At 50.3% G+C, this 22,734-nt stretch overlaps 1 protein-coding gene across 3 annotated transcripts in view; it reads right to left on the bottom strand.

The window, feature by feature from the left end:
- MINDY4 (MINDY lysine 48 deubiquitinase 4) overlaps window positions 1-22,734 on the bottom strand; it is a 122,799-nt gene that overhangs the window by 82,324 nt on the left and 17,741 nt on the right. For 2 of the 3 annotated variants that reach the window (XM_043977088.1, XM_043977099.1), the window contains 2 exons: window positions 17,568-17,826; window positions 13,516-13,928 (listed from right to left, as the gene is read on the bottom strand). In XM_043977088.1, the coding sequence (XP_043833023.1) occupies window positions 13,516-13,928; window positions 17,568-17,826 (672 nt within the window). The remainder of the gene's footprint in view (window positions 1-13,515; window positions 13,929-17,567; window positions 17,827-22,734) is intronic. The other variant, XM_043977092.1, reaches the window with a different exon arrangement.

Genomic DNA, 22,734 nt, shown 5'->3' with positions numbered 1-22,734 from the left:
TAGGTTTGTTGGCTTGAACTAAACACCTCCTCAGGGCCCTGGACAGCTTGACCTCTTGGGTCCGTCACATCCACATTTTCCGCACTGTCTTCTCCACAGCTCATGTGAATCCTGCAGAGCCTTACACAGACCCAAGTCTAATCCCATCCCCTCCTAAAAGCCTTGCTGACTCCCACCACCACAAGTGGGTTCTTCTTCCTCCCTCTGGCACCTAGCCTTTGTAGCATCTTTTTTCACCCTTAGTAGAGGTAGGCCTCCTGGAGGAAAAGGGTCGAGAGAGGATTTTTAAAGGAAGCAAAGAAGCCTAAAGGATGCAAGTGACAAGGGAATGTATCCCAGGCCTGTGCAAAGGTGCAAAGACACAAGGAAGACAACAATCTGGAGGCCAATGTGGCTGAAAAATAACAAGGAAGATGGAAAGATTGGCTGAAGCCAGACAGTGATGGGCTTTGAATTGCAAAGAGAGCATTCAGAGTGGATCCACGGGCAGCTTCTTGAGCAGGAGAATGCTATGAACAGACCTAAGTTTGAGGACTCTCAATGGGGCATCTCTGAGGAGCACGGACAGGAAGCAGGGAGACCAATGAAGAGGCCACTGCATTCAAGTGTTAGCATGCTATCTGATGAGGTGAGACGTCACGAAGGTGGCCTGCGTTGGGGGAGAGGATGGAATTGACTTGATGTGGAGAAAGAGCGAGAAGAAAGCAGAGTGACTAGAAATGTTTTTAAAGGCTTAGCAAAACCCTTGACCAAAAAAGCCAGAAAAGTCAGGAAGAGCAATGGGGTGGGGGTAGGGAAGACAATGAAAAGGCTACAGGACAAATCCATGTCTACAAAGCAATTGGTTATATGGGACCAGAGTTCAGGACATGAGTCTACAGGTGGCTATGTAGAACTGGGAATCATATGCAAAGTTATGATAACTGAACCCTTGAGAAACACCACCCCACACACCACTATCAAACTGGCTAATATGATAAATGTTGGAGGTGAGGTGGGCAAATTGGGACACTAAAGCACTGTTGTTGGAGTTGTGAGCTGATCCAACCATTCTGGAGAGCAATTTGGAACTATGTCCAAAGGGCTATAAAGGCACTCTTTGATCCAGCAATAACACCACTAGGTCTATTTCCCAAAGAGATCAAAGAAAAGGGAAAGGACCTATATGTACAAAAATATTTATAGCAGCTCTTTTTGTGGTGGCAAAGAATTGGAAACTGAGGGGATGCCCATCTGCTGAGAAATGGCTGAACAAGCTGTGGTCTATGATTGTGATGGAATACTACTTTGACAGATGGGCAGAATGGTTTCAGAAAAGCCTGGGAAGATTTATATAAACTGATACAAAGTGAAATGAGAAGAACTAGGAGGCTATTGTATTCAGTAACAGCAACACTGTTCAATATTGTTCATCTATTTAAGACGTAACTATTCACAGCAATACAATGATCCAAGACGTATCCAAAGGACTCAGGATAAAAAAAATGCTGTCCATCTCCAGAGGAAGAACTGATGGAGCCGGATGCAGATCGATACATTCTTTTTCTTGGGGATTTTTGGTCTGAATTTTCTTTTGCAACATGAATAATATGGAAATATGTTTTGCATGACTGCACATGTATAATCTATATCAGAGTACTTACCTTCTCAAGGAAGGGAGAGGGGAGGGAGTCAAAATAATTTTTAAAAAGATTGTTAAAAATTGTTTTTACATACAATTGAGAAAAAACAAAATAAAAATGTTCTTTAAAAAGCAAAGTAATGGGTACCAGAAACCTACTGTATTTGTGAGTAAAGGGCTCACGGACAGTGACCTTACTAGAGAGTTCAGGGCAGTAACATTGAGTGTCATCAGAAAGTTAAGGCAGGAAATAATCAGAGAGCACCCAGCTACTGTGGATGCATTCCAGTCACCAGAACCAGATGAATTACAGCCTCGCAGTCTGAAAGAACTGAGAGGCATGATTAATTGCCAATTTCTAGTCCATAATATTTGAAAAATGGTGGAAAACAGGCCAAATGCCACAATATTGGAGAGGGGCAAAGTCCTGATTTTCAGAAAAGGGAAGAGGACAGAGTCAGCTAACTAGAGGTCACTGAGCTTGACTCTGACCTTTGGGAATGATCTAGGATGCTCATTAACAAGAGGGCTGTGAGGTGTAGGATCATATCAAAGAGGAGACAAGGGGGGAGCTTGGTGGGGCAGCGGATAGCGCACCGGCCCTGGATTCAGGAGGACCCAAGTTCAAATCCGGCCTTAGACACTTGACACTTACTAGCTGTGTGACCCTGGACAAGTCACTTAACCCCCACTGCCCTGCAAAAAAAAAGAAAAAAAAAAGAAATGAAGAGCTTCCTGGAATGGTGGGGGGAAGTTGGTGAGAATCCCACTATACATGGCCATTCTTATTAATCACTCTCATCTGGAGTACTGCATTCAATCCCGGGCAGCTCAGTTTAAAGATTCTGATGAGCGAGCGAGCGAGCGAGAGAGAGAGAGAGAGAGAGAGAGAGAGAGAGAGAGAGAGAGAGAGAGAGAGAACACGAGAAAGTATCCAGGGAAGGCATCTAGGATGTTGAAGAGGCTCAAGTCAATGTACATGGAGACCGTTTGAAGGAACTGAACATTGAGCCTGGAAAAGACCAGAGGAAGGGGGGAGGGGAGGGGGACATAGGATCACAGACTCGGTGCAGAGAAGGACTTACTGCTGAGGCTCAGAGAGGCTCACGGAGCCAGGATTTCTAGCCCACGTTCTCTGACTTGACATCTGGCTTGCTTCTGCTGTGCCACCCTGACCACAAGAGGACAGGAAGGACCACTGTGCAGAGGAGCAAAGGTTGGCCTTATTCTGTTGGGTACTGGAAAGCTGGATGCCAGGAAACACCCCCTCCCAATTTGAGCCATCCCAAGAAGAAATGGCCTGCCTCAAGAGCTGCCGCTCTGCCTGCCTGGGCAGACTGGATGGCCACGTGTGCCACCTGTCGGAGAGGTTGTCCTGGGGGGCATCGCTGTGGTTTACAGGTAGCACTTTAGGAAGGTCTCCCAGTTCTCAGATTCAGCCTCCCACTTGGTGCCAGCCTCAGAGCTGCCTCTCCATGCCTCTCTACATCGAGAGTTCTGAGAGCCAGCCTTCAAAGAAAAGAAAGACAATTTCTTGGCAAACTGCTCCGAAAGCTCGAAGGCTGACGAGGCTAAAGCCAGAAATCCAGGAAGCAAAGGATACCCCCACCAAGCCTAGATAAGCCCGGAGCCCCACAATGGAACAGAGCTTATGTCTGGTCTCCAGGATGGAGGGCTGACCACTGACATGCCAGGCCCACCGCACAACAGAAAATGCAGAAAACCGCAGGACCGGCCTAGGCCAGCTCAGATGTCCATCCGAGGCGCTCAGTCCGTCTCACTGGCCACCTGTGGGACGTCCCACAGCATTTCAGATTTAACCCGTCGAGAACAAAATGCATTCTCTCTCTCTCCCTGCCGCCCCTCCTTCCCCAGTCTGCTGGTCACCTCCTGCCGCCAGTGTTTCCCCCCCCCCCCCAGTCCATTCCCCACTCTGCAGTCAAAGTGCTTTTCCTACATCACAGACCTGTGTCATCGTCCCAACTGCCACTAAACCAGCGCCGGCGGCTCTCAATGACCTCCTGGATCAAATGTAAATTCCTGTTGGGATTTTAACACCACCCTCCCAGCCCCGATTCCTGCCTACCTTGAGTCCTCCACTTTCTTCCCTCCTCCAGTAACCCGGGCCTCCCAGCTGCTCTCCCTAGCCCCAGTATTTTCTCTGGCTACCCCCCCCCCCCCGCCTGGGCATTCCCTTTCCTCATCTTTGCCTGTTGGCTTCCTTCAAGACTCTGTTTAAAGTTCGGCTTTGTCTCCCCAGGCCAACTTAGCAAGTACTCGGACTATAGCAAGCACTTTGTCAAAGCTCGCTGACTGACAGACAAGTAAGCCTCACCTTTCTCCCCGAGACTCCAAGAACCTCCATGGGATCTTCACTGTCCTCAGAAGAGAAGCAAATTTGGGGGCTGCTAGACAAGAAACACCCCACGCCCGCTGTGACAGGAGCCTTCTGGGGGCTGCCACAGACTGGCACTGCCTGCCCGGGACAGCTGGGCCCAGAGCCCTCACATGGCCAGTTCAGCAGCTACCCAGGCACTCCCCAGTCTCTCATCCTATATCAGAATCCTCAAACTCCCCAGAGACTTGGCATTGTCCCCCCAACCCAGAAAGCAGGTGCTCATGCCCTCGAAATCTAAGTGCTCTCCTCTGAGGCCGTGTGGGTGAGATGAGAGCACTTACCTCTGCCATGTACCTTGCCCCAGTGTAGCCCTTAGCAGCTCCCAGAAGCAGCCCAGGCTCAATGGCAAGGCCAAGTAGCAAGGGGTGAGGGCTCTGCTCCCCAAATCTCATCCTCAAAGGGCTCCAGGAGAGTTTGTGCCAATGATCTCTTCCCTACTTGAGATACAACCAAAGTCCCACGGAAGCTCAAAGCTCATCTGGTTGGTCAGGGGCCTTCCCTACTTACATAGAGCATATCTGGTACAGTTGGGAAGAACTAGAGAGGTTTTTGGAATGGGAGCAGAAATGGAGTGGGTGCTAGGGTATCTATCCCTTCTCCCTTCCCTTCTTGGTTGAGAAACTAGGTAAAATTAAGGGGGGGCTGCTCCAAGGCATAGCCATGCTGACGCATATGGCCAGGAATCAGAAGGGACTGACAAAGGGAAAAGATGAAGAACCTTGGTAAGCAAGGAGGAGAAAGGGGCTCTGTAAACATTCACCCTTTGAGGGGAAAGGGTACGGACAGGGGCATCAAAGCTGAAAGGGCTTTAAAGGATTAGTCCTGTCGGATTGGGCGTCTTTTCACCAAAACCACAGAGCAACAGAAAACTGAAGAGACACAAAAAAGAAGATGGATTCGGGGCAGGGGGAGACTACTCCCACCCCCATCCCCCACTCCTCTTCAAGCTTGTTTCAGTGAACCCCCCCCCCCATTGAAGAGGGTAACTGGCTATCAATCCACAACTCTGGGACTAAAGGTCACATGTTCAAAGATCTGTTTCATTTTCCTCTTTGTTCTAATAACATTTTATTCTGTAATATTGTAAATATCAAACTGGGGTGGGGGGACCGAGGGTCAGACTCTGTACTGTCCCCAAGTGTCATCAGGCTGCTGGGGTCTTAAAGGGTCTCTGACCCCAGGGGTTACACCTCCTTTGATCTTCCTCTGGGCTCATCAATTAGAGATGGCCAAAGCCATGCCGGGCTGTCTCCTGAGGAAAGAAGTTTCTTGCCACTAGAAATGCTCAAACGCCAGGTAGCTGAGCACTCAGCAGAGATGCCTACATGAGGTAGGAGGCTGAATAGCGAGGCTACTTCTCAAATCCCATCTGACTTTAACATTACAAACCCGCCGATAAAGCAGCTGCAACATGGCTGACTTGATGGTACAGAGGATGCGTTTACATACCCCAAGAGGAGACTAAAAACTGTTTCCAGAGGAAATCATTTCACTTTGGAAGTTTTCAGAAAGACAATATGAGCAGCAGGCAAAAATGCAGAAAAGGGCAAACCTCGGGGCGTGTGAGATTGTTCAGCAGCTGCACAGGCCCCTGGCCTGGAACTGCATCTGCTCCAGTACTTTCAGAGGGGAGAAGAAAACTCCACTGTGCTGCTGTGCACCATGAAGGCCATCTTTATCCTGTGACAATGGGAACAGCGTTTCGGCTTTGGAAACGAGTCGGCAGGAGATGCTGGCCTTCCCCCAACAGACACAACTGACTGCTTTCCGGGCTCTTCTCAGAAATGGAAAACAGAGCGTCTAAACACAAATCCATGCCACAAGCCCAGAGAATCACACGATGCCCAATGCAGACTCCGTTGTCTGATGATGCTTCCCAGGGAGCCCAGGCCCCTCTGAGAGCTCAGCAGCCCCTTCCCAGGGACAAGTCACTTTGTCAGAGCTTTGTTCCCTCCTCCCACTCTACACAAAAGCAAAACCACCACCCAGTTTGGGGGGGACATAAGAGCATGCCAGCATTGCCTCTACTGACCCCAGGAAGCTATCGGGAGGAGCTGATTCTACAAACTTTCAAGCACAATAGAAACGTGAGCCACTGTGATCTCCGGGCTTCTGCTGAACAGCTTAAGAAAGTCTTTCTCCTTCACCCCTACTCAACCTTCTGTCTCCAATGAGGCTTCAGATTCATCAGCAAAGGATAAAAGCAAGAGGTGTGTGGACATCTCAGGGGAGAACTCAAGTTGTTGGCAATGAAGGCCTGAGGTTAAACTCTCTAGCAGAATCACAACAGCAAACACCTATTTCTGTCTTGTAGAGAAATGGCCCAGAAGACAGACACACACTGATACACGCACATGCGCATACCCACAGACACACACTGATACACGCACATGCTCGCACCCACAGCCAGCCCCCCCCCCCCAGCTGGCACTGTGGTGCATTTTCAGGTGTGTTATCATACTTGTGCCAGTTCCCTCTGCACAGATGAGGAAACTCAGGTTAAGCAAGATGCCTAATTGCTTGAGGCAGGATTCGCACTCCAGACATTCCATCTCCAGGTCCAGTGCTCTCACCCACCAGGCCTCCTTCACCGTTAGCTCATAAGCAGGGAGAAGATACAAACAATGGAATTGTGCAGGAGGAAGAGGGCTGAGGCTTCCACTTCCCTCCCCTTCCAAACCCGCCTGCAGACCACTCTCAACTTATCTTGACAGAGAGACGCAGTGAGCTTATCCCTGTGCTCAAATCCAGCCACAAGGTGGCACCACTTACCTTCCGCTCTAGGGGGTCCACACTCCAGTCCAGTGGGACCACCTGTTCTCCTTCATCCCCTGCATCTGCGTTGCCCTCATGGTCAGGATGCCCTCAGAAGCCACCTAGGAAATTTCCTAACTCCAGAACCATCTTTTTTTAGGAAGTCTTTGCCCATGTTTAGAAAATATAAGATCACATTGTTTTCTCTTAGTTGCTGATGGCAAAGTATTTGACTAAATTATTCAGAATCCAGCCTTTAAAAGTTCTCTTTCCTCAAATAAGAGAAATTCCACTCGTGTGTTGAACTCACAAGATCCCTTGGCACCCAAGGAAGACTTCAAACAAGAAAATACAATTGTGCAAATAATGCCATAGGATAATTCCTGGAGCAGAAAATGCAATTACGGCTTTTCAGCATCAGCAAAGAGTTCCCACGTGAAGTCCAAACAGTAATTGGAAGCCCAACCCATGAAGAGATGAAGAGATTCTAGAGATGTTCCCAACTGCGGAAAACACTGGGAAGATTTCATGAAGCTGTTATTACCCTTTTAAGTAAGTTCTTTTTAAGCATATCTCTTTACTTGAGAGAGAGAATTCTGGCCACTCATATGGAAAAAACAACCACAAGGAAATGAGGAGCTTCTGTCTCCCCCAGATCACAACAAGCCCCACAGACTCAGGAGCCAGGGAGGACGGGGAGGTGCTTGGCATCCAGAAGATACCAACAGCCAAGGAGTCATGATGGCCCCAAGTATAGGCTAGGATCAGAAGCCTCTTGAGCCACAGAGCCTCAAGCTTGTGAGCAGCTGAGAGATTGTTCACCCAAGAGATTATCCACTTTAAGAAAGGTGAGACTCAATCCACTGTTGGTGGAGTTGTGAAAAGATCTGGCCACTATGGAGAGCAATTTGGAACTATGCCCAAAGAGCTACAGAACTGTGCATAGCCTTTGATCCAGCAATACCACTGCTAGGTATATATCCCAAAGACATCCCCAAAAAGAGAGAAAGACCCATTTGTACAAAAATATTTCTAGCAGCTCTTTTTGTGGTGGCTAAGAGTTGGAAATCAAAGAAACGCCCAACCATTGGGGAATGACTAAACAAGCTGTGGTACAGGATGGTGATGGAATATTATTGTGCTCTAAGAAATGACAAGCAGAATGATTTCAGAATGGCTTGGAAAGACTTGTAAGAACTGATGTCTAGTGAAGTGAACGGAATTAGGAGAACGTTGTGCACAGTGTGAGATTAAAAATTGGATATTAGATCATTGCATAACTACCTCAACCCTCTATTAGAAGTCTAAGGATATAAAGGAGGGAATGTAATGGAATTTATTAATTTGATCATTGACAATGCTATGCTAAGGTTTAGTAAAAAATACAGCAATTCAAGCAGTAAAAGAAGATAATCCAGCTTTCCAGACCAGAGTCCAGAATCCAGAATCCAGACCGGAGTCCAGAATCCAGTTTTCCAGACCAGAATCCAGTTTCCTCCTGATGACATCTTACCACTTCAAGAAGACAAGAGAACTCAGAGACTTTATATGAACTGTTTTGCTTTATTAGCTTTTACTATCTCCTTTCTGTTATAATATATACTATCTGTAACATGTACTCTCTGCAGAGGCTCTCCCTTTGCAAGACTAATGTCAAAGCGTCGGTTCATGAGGACAAAAAAAAAAAATCGCCCCTCTGGACAAAACTTTCCTCTCTCCCTTTTCTATATTGTTATTAACATATTGTTAGTTAGCATAGGTTATTATATTCTGTTATTTTTGACTGTTTCATCAAGGAAACATACCATTTCTTGAGGAAACAAAGCAGGGAACTGTAACGATTGGAATGACGCCACCTGCTGGAGACTTACTGTGGAAGAGTTCCGTCCATGAAGCGAAGGTCTTTGAGGGCAAGACCAGGAGCCTTTTCTTTGGCATCAGGAAGTGACGCGGGCTAGTGGGAGGAGGAAGGAAGAGACTGGCGCTCAGTCTCGGTCTCTTTCCTTGGGACTCTGGTAGAGAGCGGAGCTAGAAATGCGCTCTCCCTTTAAGAGATAGAAATCTAGGCCTTTCTCTCTCTCTTTACCAAATTCTTATTCTCCTTAATAAATGCTTAAAAGTCTAACTCTTGCTAAAGCTTATAATTTATTGGCGACCACTCATTAGATATTTTAGACAGTTTAGCTAGAATTTTAGCCCTTAACAACAGGGACAGCAATATTGTCGGATAAAGAACTGGGAATGACTTGACTATTCTCAGCAATCAATGATCTGAGACAATCCCAAAGGACCACTGATGAAGCAGACTATCCACCTCCAGAGAAAGAATTGATACTGATGGAACAGACTGAAGCCTGCGGCTTCTCACTTTCTTTCATTTTTTTCTTTTAATCAAATTTTCTTGTACAAAATGACAGGCTTACTGCCTCAGGAAGGGGAAGGGGAGGGAAGAAGGGATAAAATTGGAACCCAAAGCTATAAATAAAAATGGGGATTACCTTAAAAAGAAAGGGGAGACTCCTAAGAGTTTGAAGCAATCTGGCAGACTCTAACTCATCCAAGATGACAAGTTTCTCGGACTCTGAGAACGTTAAGGGACAGCCATCCCCATCCCGTGACAACCTTAAGCGCCTCTCCTTGGGTTTGTTTCTTTGATCCAACAACAATTAAAGCCGTAAGAAATCAATTCAAAATTTCGTCCTCACTTCGTCTTGTGAGATATTGATATTTCTAACCCTCCATCCAGTAAGGACAAGGCTTGAGTCGGCCTCTCCATATGGATTCATGGAGGTCTGCTGCCACCTGATGGCCATTTGTCACATGCAAGTGCAAACTCCCAGCTGGCTTTAAGCTTGAGTCACTCAGAACTGGTGGCAAGAGCAAGCTGCAGAGACAGACTGAGAGGCCATTGCCTATTCTAATTACAATGACTTTTAACTGTAAGCAACTATTCCTGTCATGTACAAGCCTGGGCACAAAGGTGCTCTGGTCCCTCCCAGACGGATCCCGCCCTACTATGGGTCTTCCCGGCGAGTCGTCCTTTTGGATCTGCTCCACCCAGTCCAAACACCCATCTCCTTGACCCAGAAGCAGCAGGACCATCCGAGCTGGGCCACTGACTGCCTCCCCCTCCCATTCCCCCTCCTCCTCTGCAGCCACTCTCTCCTTTCGCCAACAGAGCTCCTTTTCAGCCCTCAAAGTCAGCCTTCCTTCCCTGTCCTCTGAAGACCACTCCCAGTCAGGCTTGGCTCCTGGGCCTGACTCCACCATGGTCGTGACCTTCTTCTGCTCCGTCTTTGCTTCTTCCCTTTTTAAAACCGGAGCTGCTCGGCAAGCTCCCTGCGATTCCAGCTTGGTACTTTTATCCGCAGCAGGACCGCTTTCCTTCATTTAGCCAGAATTTTGTTCCAAAGGTATCTTGCAATTATTCCTCCTGGGTTGAGCGGCCTTACACATTCTCAGTCCAAACCTGGGGCCGCTAAGTGGCACAATAGACACAGCACTGGCCCTGAGTTCAAATCTCACCTCAGACACTTACTAGCTGTGTGACCCTGAGAAAGTCCCTTCACCCCAATTGCCTTAAAAACCCAGGGCCATCTCCAGGCGTCCTGATGTCTATCTTGCCACTGGACTCAGATGGCTTTGGAGGAGAGAGTAAGGCTGGTGACCCTGCACAGCCCTGCCTCACTTCGATCCAAGAAATTGCCCCGATGCCATGGTACTCTTGGCAAAAAGGGGACAAACAGCAATGATGACAACAACTACAACAACAGGAGCAGCCAGACTATGACGGACTTTCCTCTCCCTCTGTCATCAACTTGGATGAAAGGTCACGTCCACCCCGGTAGCCAGCTCCTCTTGTTGTCAAGAATCAGAGCCTGGAGAGAAGTTTCCCGAGCTGACTGGATCGCCCTGGCAGCTGGGGAAGGAGAGAATGGGTGCAGAGACAGCACCCGGGCACGGTAACAGGCCTAAGTCAGAGCCAAGGTTTTATGAGTGGCAAGAAGGGCATGGACACCTAAGATGCCATGAAGGTAGAAACGAGTTTTGCCCACTGGTCTGATGGATGGGGTAAGGAAGAATAAAGAGGCGAGGACGACACTGAGCTTTGTTGCCTGGACAACACATAGGACGATGATGCTCTCCCGAGGGAGGGTGAGTTCAGAAGAGCCTGCCACGCCCACAGGGGGCGCTGCACTCCAGTCCCCACCAATAAACACACACTGGGCATCAGTGCGCAGCGGGCAGGAGGAGAGGACGACATCAGCCCCTGGCCACCCTCCTGAGGGATCTCCGTGTAAACAGATAAGTACAAACAGGATAATCTGGGGAAGGAGGCGGCGACTCGAGCAATGGCCTTCCCTAGAAAGTGGCCCCGACACCACAGCCCCAGCGGCCGCTCAGCAGATATTGTTGCTGAATGACTTAAATACAAACGAGGCCGACCAGCTTGTGTTCCATTCTGGTCTGGACCAATGAGCTGGCACAGGAAACCAAAACAAAATCCGGTTCTTCGGCCACAGACTCAAGCCCTGGAATGAGTGTTCTCAGCGAGGCCAAGAGCAGCGACGACGCGGCCCCTGGCGCCTGACTGATCACACCGCCACAGAGCAGGGGAGGAGAAGGAGGGCACCTCGGCCCCCAACTGGCCCAACTCACAGAGAAGAAGAAGGCCAGACCCCACGAGTGGCCATCCAGCATGCGCCTGAATGAGCAACGGGCACCACCCTGAAACCGCCAGTCCCCTTGGGGCACCTGGCCTTGCCGGCAAGCCTCCACACGAGTAACTACATCCTTGCAAACTCCTTTATGGTTAGAAATGGCAAATCCTCCGCAGAGAAATGAGAGAGGGCATCTTCTAGGCCAAACCCATTTGGCCGTGGAGGCAGCGCTCTCTGGTCTATGGACATGAACATATGCCTGTGCCCAGCCCTTAATTCAGAGGTCTGGCCATGACACGGACACAGAGGCTGAGGGGCTGCTGCCTGGCAGGCCCAGAAGGCCGGCTAATTGTTCTTTGCCCGATATGACCTTCGAGTTCCTGTGGGGGAGCCTGGCTGGACTGATGTGTGTCCAGGTGTCATCGGAGTCCAAACAGCCTTACTCAAGTGCACAGCCCGTACACAGCTCCTCCCTCCCCTATGTGGTCCCCGGGAGGCCCCAAATAACAAACACTGGCTGCCTGCTGGCCTCTCTCTTTGTTCCAGCTTCCCTGACTCAGAGCTCCTGCCTCTGGGTGCTCAGTGGTGCATTCGTTCAGATTGTCTCGACTAAAAAGCCAAGAGCTCATATCAATGAAGGCATTTAAAGGCACCAGGCACTGCCCTCAACACTGTGAAGCCACTCTGATCACCCCCATTTTAGAGCTGAGGAAGCTGATGCCTGTAATCCAAGACTTGTCCATGATCATCCAGTAAATGCTGGAGCCAGGCTTCAAACCCAGATCTCCAAAGGTCACTACGAGAGCTCGGGCAGCTTCTACCTGACTGGATGGGCTGCCAGCCAAGTTGTGGGAGCTCAGGACCAGACAAGGTCAGTGCTGAGAGGCTCTGGGAAGCAGCACACATGTGGCCGCCAGGAGGGGACTCGCCGTAAAAGCCCTTCCTGAAAATCCTCCTAAAATGGAGCTGTGACTTTGCTGTGGGCTTTAATAGCCTCAGATCAACCCTGGGCAAGGGCATTCTCATCCATGTAGGGGATCCATCCGGCTGATGTGGGCGGGCCCCAGGAACTCTTCTGGGAGTTAGATTCCAGGGCTCCTGGAGGAGGGGCTAGAACAACCTCAGAGACTATCTGGCCTGACCTCCTGCCCACAGCCCAGAGAGGCTCTGACCGGCCTTAAGTCACCCAGGCCAAAAAGGCAAGACTCCAGGTCTTCTGCTCTCCGGTGTATGTCCTCTTCTGGGGCACCAAGCAGTTTATCCTTGATATCTATGTGTTTTCCTATCAAAGGGAAATTTCCCTTAAGCTGAGCTGTGGTTATCTAAAGTCTTAGGGTCCACAGACAAATAAACCATGCTTCTAAACAGAGTACTTAAAAGCCAAGTAACTGGTAGCTAAAGTAATGGTGTACCCATGATCAAGTCAAGGTAAATCTGCTCTCCCTCCATTTAATCTAGGAAGGAGTAGCTGATATGGAAAGATCGCAACAATCTACCGAGTCATTATTTATCATCGGCCTCAACCCCCCCCCCCATTACTAGGGAAGCTCTCCCACCAGAGCCCACCTCCCCTGACACGCAGCCAGTGCCAAAGTCTCCCAGTGCAGGCGCCTCTGGCCCGAGCTTTGGTCCCTATTCAAACACCCCACCCCCCACCCCCTGTAATGACAACACATTAAAATTCCATTTAATCAGGGGCTCCTTCCCCTGTGGTGAATAAAGCTAAAAGATCTTTTTCTAAAAGCACATTCTGGAAGGGAGACAGGCTGAAGGCAGCCTGGGGGTACTCACTAACTAAGCCGCCCATCAGGAGGGACCTCGCACAGGAGGCTGAGGCAGGGAGGCCACCCCAGGGAGCAAATGCTGCAGGCCAGAAATGAGGGACCCAGCACTGAGCCCCTGCTAGGTCTCTCAGGGTCTAGACATTAATTCCCTGGTGAAATGGGATGGGCCCAAGGAGTTTTCTTCCATAAAATGCCACTCGAGTCACTTGGGTACAGACTCATGTGTGTCCTTTGGTTTATTAGGGATACTCTTGCAGGCACTCTTTAGAAAGGAGTTCCAGCTCACAGAAGGCTTACCTGTGCGGCAACGACTGGGTATTCCATTTGAAAGCCTTTTCCTGTCTTTCCTGAAAAGGCTTTGAACTTCCACAGGGAAAGAGCAACCGCCCATTTGTCCCTGTCTTCTCGGCGTTACTACTCACTGTGGCCTTGCCTTCCGGGAAGTCTTTCAGTTTGTTTTTGTCCGTTTCCAAGTGTGTTTTGCTGAGAGGGTCAGAAGAGGCGCTGGACAGGTTCTTCCACTTGTCCGAGACCAAGCCGCCGTCAGTGCCCATGGAATTTTTTGAGGAAGAGGTGTCTTTAGCGGCAGAGGCGTCAGCCAGAATATGGCCAGTGGGGGATAACGTTAAGGCTTTAGGATGGTCTTCACCTCTGTTCTGTGCTGCGCTCAGTCCTGACGACCGTCTCACGAAACGTTTTCTGAGGGGGTCCTGAGAAAGTCAGCAACAAAAAACAGTCAATGTTTTCATTCGGATCCCTTCACAACAACAGAGTTTCCACAGAAGGGAAACCGTTTCTTTTTTGGCTGCTGATGGGCAAGTGCAAGCAATGGGGACTGGCTTGAACCATCCTCCAATACTGCAGGGTACAACATGGAACCAGCTCCACCTTGCTTGACCATCGTACATAACCAAAACTTCCTGCAGTGAGACAGTAAAGCTGAGGTGAACAGCTGACGGAGAAGGCATTAAAAACAATCACCTACCCATGGCACTGCTGACTCACTGGCCAATCAATGAATACGCCCTTACCCACCACCTGTTATGTGCCAGGCACTGCACTAGGCACCGAAGATACAAAGACTTTCTCAATTTAAAATGATGTTTGGAGATGACAACAGGTCAGGAAGGGGCAGGAGCAGCAGAGACCAACTACCTCAGCACGCACCTGAACAAGAGACTGTAACATCCTTGAAAAGTGGTTGTTCTTGCCTTTTCAATGGGTAAGTAAGGGCAAGGAAGAGAGGTTGGAACTAATCATTTTAAAACAGAATGGGGGGCAGCTAGGTGGCACAGTGGATAAAGCAACGGCCCTGGATTACGGAGGACCTGAGTTCAAATTCAGCCTCAGACACTTGACACTAGTTGTGTAACCCTGGGAAAGTCACTTAACCCTCACTGCCCTGCAAAAAAAACAAAAACAGAAACAGAATGGGACTTAAAAAAAGAGAAAGGAGCTGCTGCCTGGCCTTGGTCTGAGAACATGCAGGGACAGGGGATCCCGGGCTTCACAAGGCTGTCCTCTCCCCTTGAAGAGAGTCCCCGTTGTGGGGGTCCTCCACTGTGATCAGACCTGTCTTTCTTCAGACTCTCCATGGTCCCAGGCTCTGCCCTTTGGGGCCGAGCAGAACAAGGGAAGCCCCTCTCACCCGAGGGAGGACCCTTCCAAAGCTTGAAGAGAGTGTTCCTGTCCCTGTCCCTTCCCCTCCCCTCTCAGTGACACCCGCTCCATTGTGGCCAACCACCTCTGGCAATTCTCCAACTTTCTCAACATCCTTCCTAAAATGTGGTGCCCAGAACTGCCCTCCATCTGATGGACACTGAGCCGCCATGTCGTCCTCTGAGCCCGTGGTCAGCAGGAACCCCTCTCTTGTAAGCAAACTGTTGTCCAGCCATTCCTCCCCCAGATCTTTGCACTCTGAAGTTGTTTTGGTGAACCAAAGTGCAAGACTTCTTATCCATCTTTCCTAAGTTTCCTGTTCTTGGTGTGGCCCCAAACTCAGGGCCCACAGAGGTCATTCTGGCTCCCACCTCTCACCCACAGCACCCAGACAATGCTGATAAACATTAAACAGCACAGAGTCAAGCAGAGATCCTGGCCTGAGCCATTCAGGCCTCTCTCTTCTTTGGAACCAGTGATTTGGCCTCTTCTGACGCCCAAGTCTGGTGTGTGTCCCTTTCTCTGTTCTACAAGAAGAGGAGGAAAAAGACTGGCCGATACTTTGCTACGATCTAGACAGTCTGTACCCAAAAGAGTCCCCTGTCCAAATGGGACATGAAGCCAGTCAGGAAAGACTTGTCATGGATGAAACGGTGCTTGTGGATCTCTATCCCCACCTCCTTTTCTAGACATGGACTCACACCGCCTGGACCCCACGCTCCAGAACTGAAGCCAAGAGCCCTGAGTTTGCAGACTCTGCTCTCTGCTTTTTTGAAAATCAGGACACCCGCCCTCCCCGGGGACCCCTGATCTTTGCAATGGGAGGCCTGGCACCTGCATGTAACAGACCCAGGGGTGTGATTCACCAAGGTCAAGTGACTGGAACTGCCGCCGACTGTCCAGGACAGATGGCCTTCACAACTCATCTAGCATCTCTGCCTCTGACCATTGTTGGCTCTGTCCTTTTCAGGTCAGACACAGCCGTCTTCAGCAGAGAAAACAGAAGGAAAGTATCACGTGAGCAGCTAGGAGTTTTCTCCAGGCTACTTACTACCTGCCTTCCACTGTGCTACTGCTGCTGTGGAGAAAAAGGCAGAGCCCAAAGTTTTAGAAACCCTGAGCTTGAGGCTGTTTGCCATGCCAGAACCACAGCACGCTCCTCTATTCTGCCCCCTCCTTCCAATGCTGCAATCAGGAGAGGCCTCTTCCAGGAGGCAGCAGAGTGAAGCTAGGAGGTCCTCTGGGTGCCTGTCTCTTACGGAGTGGGGTCCAGGGGATGGAGGCACCAGGACAACTACCTCCCCCAAAGACTCATCAGTCTCAGTTTTCCCATCCCTCCTTCATCCCACCACAACCAACCAGGGGGAAAAAAGCTGTACCCTTGAAGCCGTGACCTCTTGCTTGAATGGTGGGACCTCGGCCTGGTTGTGGGATCACTGTGTGAATGTGGTTCTGAATGGTTAAGTGAAGCTGCCAAGATACATCATGCTTCTCCCATGGGTGTCTGTGGGCTGTCTTTCCAACAGACAGAGCCTGCCCTAGACATCCCTCTCCTCCTGCCTGGGGCCTCTACCACTTCTGCTACCTGCCAGGACCTCCCCTTACAGGCCTGCCAAGCACTTGCCCTGACTGGCACCTCCTTGTCTATAACCCCAGAGATGGGACGCCAATCAGACGGATCCCAGAGAGACCCCCAGCCCCTATCAAAGCTGCCCTGATGCCAAGATTGATGAAGGGAGGAAAGGTGCGGGCATGGGGAAACACACACCACGTCCTGGGAGCCTCCAAGGCAGACCCCCTGCTCCTACCCTGGCCTGAAGGACACAGCACCCGAGGCTCTGCAGACATCCCCAGAGGGAGGAACCCTGCACTTCACTGCTCCGTCCTGAGCTGGGCTGGGTGCTGCCCTGGTTCTCAAGGTACCAGCTGAGGACCAAGTGTGGCAAATGGCAGCCTGCCTCCCTTGGGTTGGCTACAAAGTCTTCTCTCAGCTGTACCCCAAAGAAGACCCACTGCTTTGGGCACTGACTGGCTCACCTACTTCTGTTTTTTTTGTTTGTTTTTTGTTTTTGTTTGTTTGTTTGGGGGTTTTTTTTGGCGGGGCAATGAGGGTTAAGTGACTTGCCCAAGGTCACACAGCGAGTAAATGTCAAGTGTCTGAGCTCATATTTTAACTCAGGTCCTCCTGAATCCAAGGCCGGTGCTCTATCCACTGTGCTGCCTAGCTGCCCAGGGCTCGGGGATTTTTTGGCTTTTGCAACCTCATTGGAACTGGTGACTTACCTAACAAGATAATGTTAAAGGAGATTATAAAACAACAAAGACATTTTAAAGGCATTTCCCTAAAAGAAATGAGGGCCCTTTCCCTGAAAAGTCACTAAGGTGGCTATTACTGGTTTGTTTTACCACACTGACTTTTAACTCCTGGATGAAGCTGCCTTCTGCTTTGGTTAGGCCCAACTCACTACTTCCAGAGAGGACAGGTAGAATGGAGTTAAACCATCACAGAACAAGTAATAAAGAAGACTTTAGTCTTTAGCATTTTAAAGCTAGTGGATTCACAAATCCACTTGTCCAACCCCCTCTTTTTATAAAAAAAAGCAAGTAAAAGTCCCAAGATCAGCAAGTCTGAGGCAGAGCCAAGTCTTAAACCTGGGTCTCTTCTTCACCCAAATGATAACAATAACAACCTCATGTGAGTTGGTGACGGGCCCAGACAACATTCCTCTAGCCGAGAGGCCAGGCTTCAGTCTGACATCTCCCATTTTCTTTGCTTCTGAAAGAGGCTCCGCCATTTTGGAGTTCTCCATGCTGCTAGACGTGATCTTCTCCTTTCCAGGTGGTGGTGAGCCATCTCCCACGGTGGCCGTGGGGGTCTTGCTTTTGAGCAGAGGTCTCTTGGGGGACGCAGTGTTGCTGAGTGTGTCACTGTCACACTCACCATGCCTACTGGAAAGAAGAGGTTTCCTTTAAGAGCTTGTCTCCGTCCTCACAATTCCTGAGCACTCCCACCCCTACTTGGACATTCCCACCACAGGCAGATGCACCATCTAACAGCTGATGTGAAAGGCTTGTGAGGCAGCCCAGTCATCTGTCATGGGGTGGAAGAGTGGAGTCTTTATTTAACCAAGGCAGCGCTTTCTTAGTGTTTTTAGGGCATGCTTCACTGGTAACTGGCAAGAATTTGGGAAAAGCTGAAGCACTGCACCCCCAGCCCATGACCCAGTCACAGACTGGTCTAGTTTACTCCTGTTCCTTTCACAGAATCTTATTTCCATTCGGATTAGTCACAGCCAGAGTATAAGTAATGGACAGAGGCTGTCATTTTAAATGAAAGAAAATGAACACTTTAGACAGAGATTAGAGAATGGGGCTCTTTGGTCTGCTTGACTATGGCAGCTTGTACTCAGAGGGGCCAAAGTCACTGGGGTGCACTGGTCCAACCCAATTCGAATGTCATTGGGAAGCTCTGAACAAAACAAGTAAAAATACAATGCAACACATATGATGCTAATTTGTGGCTTTCTAAGTCAATAGAGTACCCCAAGGATCTGAGGTTGCCCCCACCACCCATGGCTCTTCACTACTACTTATCCCAAACAGACAATTACTGAAAGGCAGCCAAGGTAACCCCATATGGGAAAGGACTTTTCCACACAACTGGGGTTTTCAATGTGCTATATAAGGGGCAATAAATGCAAGTAGCACCACTGGTTTGATGCCTTCCGTGCCAGAAATGTTTTTTGTTCTGAGCAGCAAAAACAACTACACATCAGTGTTGGTGAAGCCAGCCAGGCAGGGCCCAGACACAACCTTCCCATGTGAAGAGCCCCCTCTTCTTCATTCCACATTTATTATGCACCTACTCTGTGCCAGGAATGGGGGAGAGAGGAGAGGACACAGGCCCTCCCCTCAAGGGATCCCACTTTACAAAGTGCCAGTCCCATAGGCACTAGGTACCCTTTAGTACCCCAGCCTTCTGATGAACAAATCCTGGGAAAGTGATAAGCTCACCATCAAATCTTGAATTCAATTTTTAATCTCCAGAGCCATTTGAAGGGGCCGTGACAAAGCAATAAGAAGAAAGGAGGACTGGAGTGTCAGAGGAAGTGCCACTTCATCAGGTGCACAACCCATTTAGGCAGGCTCCCCAAAGCACAGTGCCCAGCCAACACCACCCGAAAGTGGGGGTTTCTCTCCAACTCTCTCTGCACACTAGATAGCAGGTAAACCAAGTGACAGAACCCACTACAGATTCCCACACAAAACGACTTTAATACGGTCAAGTTTTGCTTAACTCTTTTTTTTTTTTTTAGTGAGGCAATTGGGGTTAAGTGACTTGCCCAGGGTCACACAGCTAGTAAGTGTTAAGTGTCTGAGGCTGGATTTGAACTCAGGTACTCCTGACTCCAGGGCCGGTGCTCTATCCACTGCGCCACCTAGCTGCCCCTTGCTTAACTCTTAAAGCCTTCAAGGTTATGCATTTTGATTCATTGAATTTTGCCTCCAACAATGTAGACTGCAACTATCCAAAGCAGATAGATAATTTTCAGACAAGTTTTAACCATTCCATCTAATTTATAGATAGTTGGGCAGAGTAGAGACAATATTGGATTTTGATGTCAGAAGATCCAGAAAATTCAAATCATGACTTTGGTATATAAGACCTTGTGTAAAAGTCCCCTTAGCTCTATGGATCTCAGTTTCCCTAACTGAAAAATGAGAGGCTTTTTATAAGATCCTCCCCAAGATCCCTCTTAGCCCTAAGTCATATTATACTATGACCCTCTAAGACTTGGCTGGACACAGTAGGGAAATAAAGTTTCCTCAATGCCACCAGTCCTGTGCTCGCCCTCAAAAAAATCAAATCAAATAAACCAGTGGACATTCTCTACTTTTTGATCACTGTGGAAAGCAGACCTTGGGCAAGGGAGCTTGCCCTGACCCCTCAAGTTTCCAAAGACCTTTAAAATATAGAAGGTGGACTAGATGCATTTCTAGGGTCCCTCCCAGCTCTGAATCAATTCCATAGTATTTATCTGGTCTGTCTGGACTAGTGAGCCCTGGTAGTCATTAAGAGCTGGAGCAGTAAAGCTTTTCAATCAATCCACCAATTAACATTTATTAAGCACCTGCCATAGCTTGTGCCAGGAACAAGCTCCTTTTGGTCTCTCATACACAAACATCTTCCTGAAAGAGCCTTTCTTTCTCTTCCCTGGGCTGAGTGGGACCCCAGTCAGCTGCCCTGCCCTGCTTCTCATGCTTAAGTACTTACTGTATACACCTCTCTGGGTGCTGTTGCTGTCCCTCACTGTTTTGATAACTAAGCACTCTAAAACTGGATTTCTCTCCATCCATGTCCCTCGAGCCTGTTTATCAGGGGTCCCAGTATTCTACCGTCTGTGCTTTTCCTATGTTCTTCCACTCATTAAACAACTGTCAGCACTTTCTTGTACAGATGATAACATGCTCGACAACAGATCAGAGGTGTGTGCCTGTCTTTCTTCTTAAGATGGAGAAAAAAGCTTCTCTATCTCCTACAAAAGAGGACAGCATAAGAAGGAGGGGCATTGGGCTGACCACCCTCATCTATGTCAGAAAAGGCGACAAAGGTGAGTGAGCTGGTGTCACCATAAAGGAACCTGGCACTGTTGGGTTCTAAAGAAATAGCTGTTGGACAGATGGCACACATGCTGCCCCAAACAGGCTTCCTAAGGAGAAGCCTGAACAAGGCTTAAGCCATCAGTAAGGAAGGCCAAAAGGTCTTCCTGCGAGGATCTGCCCCTCTCTTCTCAAAACACCAGGATTTCACTCCTTTGAGCACTGTGCACTATTCAGTCACCAAGCATTTATGAAGAATTGTTCAATGCTGGGCCCTGGGCTAAGGGCCTCTTTTTTTTTGGGGGGGGGGTCCACTTTCTAATGGGGAAAACATGTGAATGACTAGGTACAATGACAGAAAGAGAGCAGATGGACTCAAAGATGGGAAAGACCTCTCTCAGAAGGGATTTGATGGCCAATGCCAAGACCACACTGAGGAACAAGCTGGCCAGAGCAGCTGAATCAGAGCAAATTGTAGGGAATCTTGAAAGGGAGGAAAGGGACTGCGTGTGACTTTCTGTTGGATCTTGGGGGTCACAGGTCACAGGCAGAGAGACTCTGAAGGAGAACATGTTGGCAGCTGACAGGAGCACAGCTTGGCAGAAGACTCAGAAGGTGACAAGGCCACGGTAGTGACCGTGGGTTGTGGAGAAAAGGATGACAAGTTCTGGCAACTACTTTGATATGTGCTGTATTCGAAGGAAGGCAACAAAGGAATCAAGATTGTGAGCACAGGTGACCAAGAATGGTGGCACCTTGGACAGCAACAGGGAAAGTGGCAATTGGGCAAGGCCTGGAGAAAAGAGAACAATTGTTTTGGTAGCCAGGGGTGCCACAGGGCCCAGAGCACTGATTCTGGAGTCAGTAAGGCCTGAGTTCAAATCCAGCCTCAGATACTTCCTAGCTGTGTGACCCTGGGCAAGTCACTAACCCAATTTGCCTCAGTTTCCTCATCTGTCAAATGAGCTGGAAAAGGAAATGGCAAACCAGCCCCAGATATCTGCCAAGAAAACCCCAAAGGTGGTGCAGTGGATAGAGCTCCAGCCCTGGAGTCAGGAGTACCTGAGTTCAAATCCGGCCTCAGACACTTAACACTTACTGGTTGTGTGACCCTGGGCAAGTCACTGAACCCCAATTGCCTCACTAAAAAAAAAAACCCCAAAGGGGACCATAAAGTCGGGCAGGACTGAACCAAGCAAACAATCACCGCCCCCCCCCCCCCCCCCCCCGAGGATCCAGGGAGATGCACAGGGCCGGGGCATGTAGTGGGTGCTTAATAAATGCTTGTCTTCCCTCTGGGCATGTGTAAAGATGCAGGGCTGGGTCCCGGAGATTAAAGCTGGACAGGTCAGCCCCGAGCCTAGGAGGGCCCCCCAAACCTCGCTAGGGGAGGGCTGGGGTAGAGGATGCCTGGGGATGGGGGAGGGGGCGAGTGCTCAGGGCAGGGCACAGGGTAACTGACTGACGTCATCCACTCACTGGAGACCCCCCCCCAAAGTGCAGCCCACGCGTGAGCCTGACCCCTCCCCTGCCTGTTCAGGCGGAGGCCTCCTCCCCCTTCCCCTCCTCTCCCCTCCCCCCCTTCCAGGGTCCTATCCTCTCCTCCAGCCCCACCCCCTTCCCGGGGGTCTCCTCCCGGAGCAGACGCCAGGTGGGCCGCGCTACCTGCGCAGGGGTTGCAGGCCGACTGCGGCTCGGGGACTCAGGGGAGGACGAGGCCCCTCGAGGCCCGGCGAGGGCAGAGGGGGCAGCGGGGCTGGGGGCAGCGGGGCTGGGGGCGAGCCCCAGGCCCGGGCCGCCCTAGGCTCGGAGTCCCGCGGCCCGATGGGGGGCAAGCTAACATCGGCCGAGGACATGCCCTGGCGCCCCTCCCCCAGGCTCCCCGACCGGCCCCGGACAAGCGAGGCCCGCTGGCCTGACGAGGCACCTCGGGCCCGGCCTCGCAGCCACCGGTGGTTCGAGGCAGCGGCCTGCCGCGCCCCGACGTGAGCCCTGGCGCCCTTCTGCACATGCGCCGAAGGGCGGGGCCACGGCCGCGCGCCCGCCGAGAGCCTGGCAGCGGCCCGACGCACATGCGCCGAGGGGCCCGGGGGGGGCGGGCGCGCCCGCCCCGCACTGCACCTGCGCCGAAAGGTGGGCTGTGACCCCGCCCCGCGCTCCCTCCGCTCCGACCGCTGGCCCCCGCGGGGCGGGCTCTCCCTACTTCCCTCCGAGGGGCTGCCCACGCCCACGTGCCGGGCGGCCGCTGCCCTCCTC

The sequence above is a fragment of the Dromiciops gliroides genome, chromosome 1 (assembly GCF_019393635.1).
Source record: "Dromiciops gliroides isolate mDroGli1 chromosome 1, mDroGli1.pri, whole genome shotgun sequence".
Lineage (NCBI taxonomy): Eukaryota > Metazoa > Chordata > Mammalia > Microbiotheria > Microbiotheriidae > Dromiciops > Dromiciops gliroides.
This window is presented reverse-complemented; position numbering and strand designations above follow the sequence as displayed.